At 37.2% G+C, this 8256-nt stretch overlaps 1 protein-coding gene across 1 annotated transcript; it reads right to left on the bottom strand.

Moving 5' to 3' along the window:
* Positions 1–1836: 1836 nt before the first annotated feature.
* GME (GDP-D-mannose 3',5'-epimerase) lies at positions 1837–8047 on the bottom strand. Its single transcript, XM_077389322.1, has 7 exons — positions 7895–8047; positions 5694–6110; positions 4822–4915; positions 4514–4643; positions 4289–4421; positions 2340–2547; positions 1837–2228 (listed from the first exon to the last, which is right to left on the bottom strand). Exons 2-7 carry the CDS (start codon positions 6107–6109, stop codon positions 2073–2075), a joined length of 1137 nt encoding a protein of 378 aa, XP_077245437.1. The 5' UTR covers position 6110; positions 7895–8047; the 3' UTR covers positions 1837–2072.
* Between the last annotated feature and the right edge of the window lie 209 nt (positions 8048–8256).

Genomic DNA, 8256 nt, shown 5'->3' with positions numbered 1-8256 from the left:
TAAATAATAAAAGATGAGATGTGTTAGTGCAATTATCAAAACATGGTTGTGCTGATATCATTTGCCAATTTTGACAAAATGATACCAAAAAGAAAGTTGTCTATGCAAGTATAAACTTAGATTAGATGACATAGTTTTCATATTTGATTAAGGATTTTGACAGAAACTAAATATCTTGTTGAGTCAGCACATAATTCACCTCAAAAGAAATTTATCTGATCTCCATGGACTACTGCAGGTGACCTTAAGTAACTACATGAATAGGCCATCTAAGGGCCTCTTTGGATGACATATGGGGCATTAATGCCTCTTTGGAATCCATTAAATATATCTCATTTCTAAAAATATTATAACCAATTTTAGCATTCCATCATATTTAACTTTTAAAACCAAATTGTATATAAGATGCTTATGCAAACAAGTTTTAGAGGTATGCAAGGAGGTCATAAGCCTTTCTCTCCCCACCAAAGCATGCAAACCCTGCCTCTGAATTTTATTTTTTTTATGGGTAAGCTGGGGTTAGGCAAGACCCCGACCAGAATATATTAAGAAGCATAAGAAATACAAAGGGCCAAAAGGCACCACCCAACCAAAAGGAAGGGGAAACAACAAGAGAAACAAAAGAGAAAAAAAGTCGAAAGCACTGAGCTACAAAGAGCTACAACAAGCAGTAACTAGCAAAACAAAGGAGAAAACAACAAGAACAAAAAACTCCAACGAGGAACCAGAGTAAGCCAGAGACTGAATCCAAGAGCCCCGAATTACCCAATCTTAGGAGGCGGCTTAGAAAGGGAAGGCAGCACACAGGAGGAGGATGGGCGCAGGAGCAAAGCTGGGGATTTTCCTTTCTTTTTCCTTTGAACCTTTTGCCAATTATTTTCCACATCTTCTATGGTGGGAGAATTGCAATCTAAGTGATCTAGGGCTGTAAACCCGTTCCTGTGGATATCAATTTGGGGAGAAGGCACATTTGAGGCCATGGGACTATCTCTTGTGGGACTTTTTACGCTAGAGGTGGAAGCTCGAATGTGATCAGCTTTGATTTGATTCAAATTAGCTTTGTATGTAACAGCCTTCTCGCTTCTAATTACAGGTCTCCATACTTGCTTGGGGAGAGAAGTATGTTTGTCTTTGGCATAGCAGCAATCACTCGTTTTATGGCTGAAATCCACACAATTACTGCATGCTTCTGGTTTCCATTCATAGACAATATTTAGAGTGCTCACACCCGAAGATGTAAGGTTGATAGACTCAGGAAAGTTTTGGCCAGCTTTAACTTGAATACACAGCCTAGCATAGTTGAGTCTTGAAGATTCGACTGTATGAAGACTCTGCCTCTGAAATTTGATTATAGGAGAGAGAGAGAGAGAGAGAGAGAAAGAGAGAGAGAGAGAGAGAGATTGGGGGTCGATTTATCACTGCCCTATTTGTATTGCCAAACCTGTATCTCTCCTTTGTCAATATATAAAATGACCGCCCATTTATCTTGCCAAATAAAATGACTGATATTGATTATGGGAATTCCTAGCGACCATCGCAAAAGGCATTTCGCGGCTGGTCTGTCACATGTTAGACCAGCCACCTCGTGAATGGAAACATAAGCTGTTGTCTTCATTCACAAGCTGGCTGGTATGACATGCCACAGACCAGCTGCAAAATTTTGCGATGTTAGCAAATCCCATTGATTATAAATGACATACAAATACCATCTCAGACCAATTAACAGGTCATTTTAAAAAAATAAGAGAGATGAATAAATACTGAAAGATATGTCAAGCCACAACTAATATAACTAATATGCAGTCCATACAAACATACTCAGGCAAGAGAGACAGCTTAGCACAATATCCTTTTATTGTGACTGCAGAAACAAAATGGACCTCAAAATACTAGGGCAATACAGACTACAAAGGGAGTAAAAAGCATCCCTTCCAGATATTTAAAATAATTAGAGAGACCCATCTACTAGCTTGCAATCTAAACTACATGTCATATCAAAAACATTAGTCTCCCCACAGTAGTGTTTAGAGCTATCAACCACTCGGCATTTGATTGATCTCAAGTCCCAACATTCACTCTTTTCCATCAGCTGCACGAAGTGAACCTAGTTGAACAGGTGCTTGGGTCCCAACCACTTTGGATGACCCATAAACTGACAAGTCTACACCCTGAGATACCTCTTTCTCAATCTGTTCCTTTATCCAAAAGTATGTGATCCTAAGCCCATCCTATACAAATGCCAAAACCAGTTAGACATACATTGCAAATGTTATGGATAAAGAGTCTTGAGAAACAAGGGTGACAATGGTGAAAACAAGTAGAAATGAGTCACTAGGTACCTTCAATCTCATCATTGGAGCCCAGCCCAGCTTCTCTTTTATCAGAGTGTTGTCTGAGTTGCGGCCACGGACACCTTCTGGGCCAGGAATGTGGTGAATTGGGAGCTTTTTGTTGCCAAAGCTGAGAACTATTTCGGCCATCTCATTCATGCTCACCATTTCATCACTTCCAATGTTCACGGGCTCGCGAAAGTCTGACTTTGTCAATCTAAACACAAGAACAATTGATTTGCATAACGAAAGTCAGCAAGTACAGATAGCAGGTATTCAAAAATCGGTTCCAGCATCTTTTGGCCCAGGCGGAATATATAGGTCAAGTGTCAAAGTGCCCAAAGTGACTGGCACAGCTAACTTAAAAATTTGAACAAATGGACAATTCCATACTAAAAGGTAAGTTGATGAGTAATATAAACTCTAGAAGGAAATAATAAAGAAAAATAAAATTTTGAAAATATAAATTCAATTCCAATCATTATCAAATATGAAGAATCTAAACTATGAAATACTCATTTCATTTTACTGTGCCAACTGCTGACCCATAATACATTTTTAGTATGTCACCAAGACGCTTCACACATACATGGTCTATGAGTAGTGTCATGTTGAGGAGTGAGAGTCCCAAAGTGTCGGTACGGTGGAAAAAACAAAAAGTATTAGTGTCTAGGTAACACATGATGTCCCCCACTTAAGACAAACATGTAGCTAACTTTTGGAAATTCAATGATTCATTTTTCTCAAATTCTTTATGCTGATTTGAAAACAATCTAGAGTAGACCAGAGGTAACTGAAGAAAGGATGAGAACTTCCAGGATTGACTAGATTTGCTCTCGTTTTGAAATAACATTAAATAGAAACTCATGAAGGTCCTCATCCAACATCAGTGTCAATATAAAAGTATAAGAAATATGATATATATCACACCCAAAAATTCAATTTGAATCATACCACGCCATCAAATACAGACATTGTATCAGAGCTTGCAATCTCTCCTTGGATGATGCTAAAGTTGCCCTGAATTTTTGCAACTGGAGGAAGTGACGTAAGGTGTTTTAACACTTCGTGAATTCACAACCCTCAGGACTCTTGTTTAGAGTCGGCATCTAATGGGTTTTGTAAAAACCGAATAACTACTTACATTGGTAACTTTGGGAAAACCAATTTGGAGAATGATTGAGACATATCCTTCAACACAAAAGCCTTTGGCTTGGCTTGCGCAGGGCTTTAGCAAGTGAGAAAATAAAAATGAGGCTTGGGTTGGGTTGGGTTGGGTTGGGTTGGGTTTTACAACTTGGTGGAAAATAAGAAAATAGGCTGTTGTGTACAGCTTGGATAAAAAGAGAAAGAAGAACGTCTTCAAGGGATTGAAGGGTTTTCAGATCTTTCTTGAGTGAGGAAGGAAAAGAAGAAGCAAGGCCGCTAGGGAGCGAAGGCATCCTAGACGGCATTGAGTTTGTGTCTCGTGTAATCCGGAGAAAGCATTGGGCTTTTGTAATCCGATGAGTGCTTCTTGTAATCTTTCCTATTTTCACATAGTGAAATCTTTTGAATTCTTCTCCACACTGCGCGTGGTGAACCACATAAGTCTTGTGCGCTCCCCTGTGGATGTAGCCACACTGCACATGGTGAACCACATAAGTCTTGTGCGCTTTATTTGTGGTTTGGCTTGCACTTTATTTTATCTGTTCTTTCGAATCTACTTCGGAAACGTTGTGTATTGTTAACACATAAAACAGGAAAAACACTTTTGGGTGGGTCACCGCAGAGGCCTATTTGGCACCCTAATTTCGCGACAGATGAAGGGTTTAAGCTTTTTTGCACAATACAGCCATAAAACACGAAAGGTCCGGCAATGTGCATTGGTATCAAACGATATTTAATATGGTCAAAATAAATAAACCTTCATGGTAAAAATATTTTGAAGAATAAGTTTTTCTTTCACTAGGGATTACCTCAGGACACCTTCTACGCATTCATCAATGAAGGTGAAGGATCGAGTTTGCAGTCCATCCCCCCACATCTCAAACTTATCAGTCGAAGTAATGGCCTTTCTACAGAAAGCAGCAGGGGCCTTCTCCCTCCCACCTATGGCATATCAAGGCAAGCTGCATGTATTGATACACGATAGAAGAGACAATTTTTCAGATATAGAAATGAGATAACAGCTCAAATCTTACCTTTCCAAGTTCCAAAGGGACCATAGATGTTATGGAACCGCCCAATCCTGCACTCAATTCCGAAGTCTTTGGTGTAATGCTTGCAAAGCTCCTCTGTTGCAAGCTTTTCCAAGCCATAAGCATCTTGAGGCTAAAATATTAACAAATAAACCCAGAAAATCAAATCTCATTATGCTGCCTCTTTCAAAAAAAAGAGTGGAGGTGATTAAAAGCAATCTACAGACAATGGAGGTGATAGATTTTGCAATCCTTTATAAGGTGGCCCTTCTAATAATCACAAATTTCATTGGTTCCTTAAGGGCACATACCTCTGCAGGCCAAGCATCAGACTCCTTCAAGCTCACATTAGTTTCCAACTGCTTGAATTCAGGGTAGATGCAAGCACTGGAGGCATAAAAGAACCTGCACACAATCATTTCAATCAACCTTAGATTCATATCACATAAGCATTCATACAACACTATCAAAAAACATCTATCTAACAAGAGCAATGGCTCTAGGTGATGAAATAGGGGACCAAATTCAGGACAATTCTTCTGAACAAGCCAGATCCAATAAGATCAAGGGTACAAGAAACGCAACTTCGAAAATATTAGCTCCACTGGTAAGTATGCCAAAACTAGTTTTTTTAATGGCATTAGCAACAAAAAGGAGGGTGAACCCCACAACCGAGGTGGTCAGTACAATGACAAAAAAGGAAAAATATATACGAGATTAAAAAAATGATCCTCAAGGAGGGCGAAAGTCGAAAATCTCCCAAGAAGCCCTATCAACACCATCTCTGGCAAGCCTATTAGCCTCACTATTGGCCCATCTTCTAACATGGTGAAATGTAATCAATAATCCAGCCATACGGTCTGTGATATCGTCCATCCAATGCGCAAACCGCCAAGGTGGTGATGTAGAAACCTTAAGTTATATACTTAAGGATAAGATATGAACCAAGCATTTTCAATTGGAACTAAAGCCTAATTTCCAGATGGCAACAGCTATCATGGAATTGGCAGAGAAGAAAATTTCCACAGTACATCCAAAAGAAACCCACAAAATTCGCAAAATTATATCAAAACAATTTGAGCAGATCTTCATTTTTTTTTCCTTTTTTACTAAAACAGCAGAAATAATATGTATAAATAATACAAAAAAAAAAATACCAACATACTTATCCAAGAGGATGTACCTTTTGACACCATTAATCCTCGCAGCTTCAAGCATGTTAAAACTGATCATTGTGTTATTGTACATAATAACCGAATGATTTGACTGAATGAACCCCATCCCACCCATATCAGCAGCAAGATTGAACACATGATCAACGCCTTTTGTAACCTTCAAGCAATTATCCATGACCCTCAGATCGACCAGATGAAACTCATTACAGAACATGTCCTCGGTCATGTGTTCATTCTTCTTCCAGTCAGAGGCGATAATGTAGTGTCCTTCGTTCTTCAAACGCCTGGCAATGTGCGAAGCGATGAAACCACCAGCACCTGTGATAGAAATTCGGAGCTTCTCGGAAGGCCAATAGGGCTCCCTCTCCAAATTCTCGTAAGTGTACTCCCCGTAAGTAGTTCCATCATTAACAGAACTTACCATTCTGCAACATTTGATATCAAACCAAATCAATGCAAAAGATGAAGAAACTTTACAATATCTACTAGACTAGAAACATGTGGGCATTAGTTTGGATTGCAAGAATTTTGTGGGAAAGTTTGGATAGGAAAAAAAGTCTAAAATTGTCTCCTTTTTTAACACAACAAAAAAGATAATTGGAACCAACAGTATTCAATTTTTATTTAGAGACCTTCAACTTATGATTATATCCCTCTAAATTAACCAAATTATATCATTTCCCTCTAAATTGTGGGAAGAAAAAAAAACATTGGAAATTTTTTTCCTCAGAAAGGTTTTTCTTGTAATCCAAACCAGAACTTACCATTCTGCAACATTTGGTCAGAATCCAAATCAATACAAAAGATGAAGAAACTTTACAACATCTACCAGACTAGAAACATGTGTGCATTAGAGCATCCAAATCAGACCCATTTAAGCCATGTTAGGATTGCAAGAATTTTGTGGAAAAGTTTGGAAAAGAAAAATATTTCTAAAATTGTCTCTTTTTTTACACAAGAAAAAGGATAATTGGAACCAACACCATTCAATTTTTATTTAGAGGGACCTTCAACTTATCATGAAATCCTTCTAAATTAATCAAATTATATCATTTCCCTCTAAAATGTGGAAAGAATTAAAATTCCAAGAAAAAATTTTCCATCAAAATGTTTTTCTTGCAATCCAAATCAGACCCACTTAATTCAAGTTAGTGGGGCAAAAAATCTAAGGCTGAAACAATACAAAACCCTAATCAGAATTTTTTTTTTTTTTGTGAAATAAAAAAAACCCTAATCAGGAATTTCAGACTGGAAAGCAATAAAAAAACCCATACCACAACATATAACTCCAACAAAATTGAAAACAGTAGCAGCCTCTCACATGGCCAGCAAAAAATTAATAATAAAAAAAATTAAATATATAAAATGACAATGCAAATCATATGTGATCAATTCAACCAAAAAACATGAAAATAAAGGCCCAAATCAAACAAAAAAGCTAAAGAAAGTTACAGTCCAAACAAAATTATGAAGCCCATAAAAATTAAATTAAAAAATAATATGGGGGAAAGGAAAATTCAGACTCATATTTGCAATCCCAGAAACAAAATCAAACGTCCAAATCAGGGAAACAAAAACAAAGAACAGAAAATAAATTAATCCAGAAAATGAGCTATTTTATTTGTAATGCCTTGAAACCAGAACTAGCCCAAAAACCAACAATTTTTTTTTTAAAGTAACATCTTACAAGTCAAAAAAAAAAAACACCCAGTAATTAACCTAACCACATTTTCACTTAAAAGAGAAAAATAATCAAAGAAAAACATATACTAAAAAAATAAAAAATGTGAGATCCACCATTGGATTAGGTGTATATCTCACCGTTGGATCTTCTTGTGGGAGAATAGGCAAGTTGGTTAATGAGGCAACCCACTATAATAGGCAGCTAGATTTAATTAGTAAGTAGATTAGATTAGATTAATCCATCATTATCTCTTTCCATAGTTAGCTTGATCTCTTTCTATGTTTATCATGTATGTGGTCAATATAAATATAAGCACACCTTGAGCTCTATTGTAAATCATCCAAATTTAGTGAAATCTTCTCTAAATTTTATTAAAAAAAACCCCAATAACCAGACACAAACCTTGGATAAAAGAAAAACCCAGAAAGTTCAAAATTATCCATTCATCTTTCAAGTATCCAAACTAAAAACAAAAATAGAACAATAAAATGGCAAAAGAAGAACAAAAAAAGCTATCAATTTTACCTTAACACCTCGAAATGAACACTCCAAAAGAGCGAGAGCAAGATCAAAGCAAAAGGAAGAAAATAATTTGGGCAACTGAAGATAGACCCTTCTCTTGTTATATAGAGAAAGAAACAGAAAAAAGGGAAACGTATCCTGAAGAAAAAAAGGTCACCTGAAGGATAATTCGCACCCTTGAAAGGAGGGTATGTGGCAGACTTTAACGCTTTTCAACGTCAATTGATGTTAAGGGGTGCGAATTATCCTATAGGGGGTGCGAATTTATCACTGCCCATGAAATATTGTCTTGTTCTCATTAGAACCCTCCGATTTGAGTGTCTTTTGGAAAGCCGCGACTTAATGGGGCCCACAGGCACAATTCC

Source organism: Tasmannia lanceolata, unplaced genomic scaffold (genome assembly GCF_043159265.1).
Source record: "Tasmannia lanceolata isolate RefF3 unplaced genomic scaffold, GAP_Taslan_0.1 ptg000008l, whole genome shotgun sequence".
Lineage (NCBI taxonomy): Eukaryota > Viridiplantae > Streptophyta > Magnoliopsida > Canellales > Winteraceae > Tasmannia > Tasmannia lanceolata.
The sequence above is the reverse complement of the archived record's forward strand: the minus strand, read 5'-3'. Positions and strand labels throughout refer to the sequence as shown.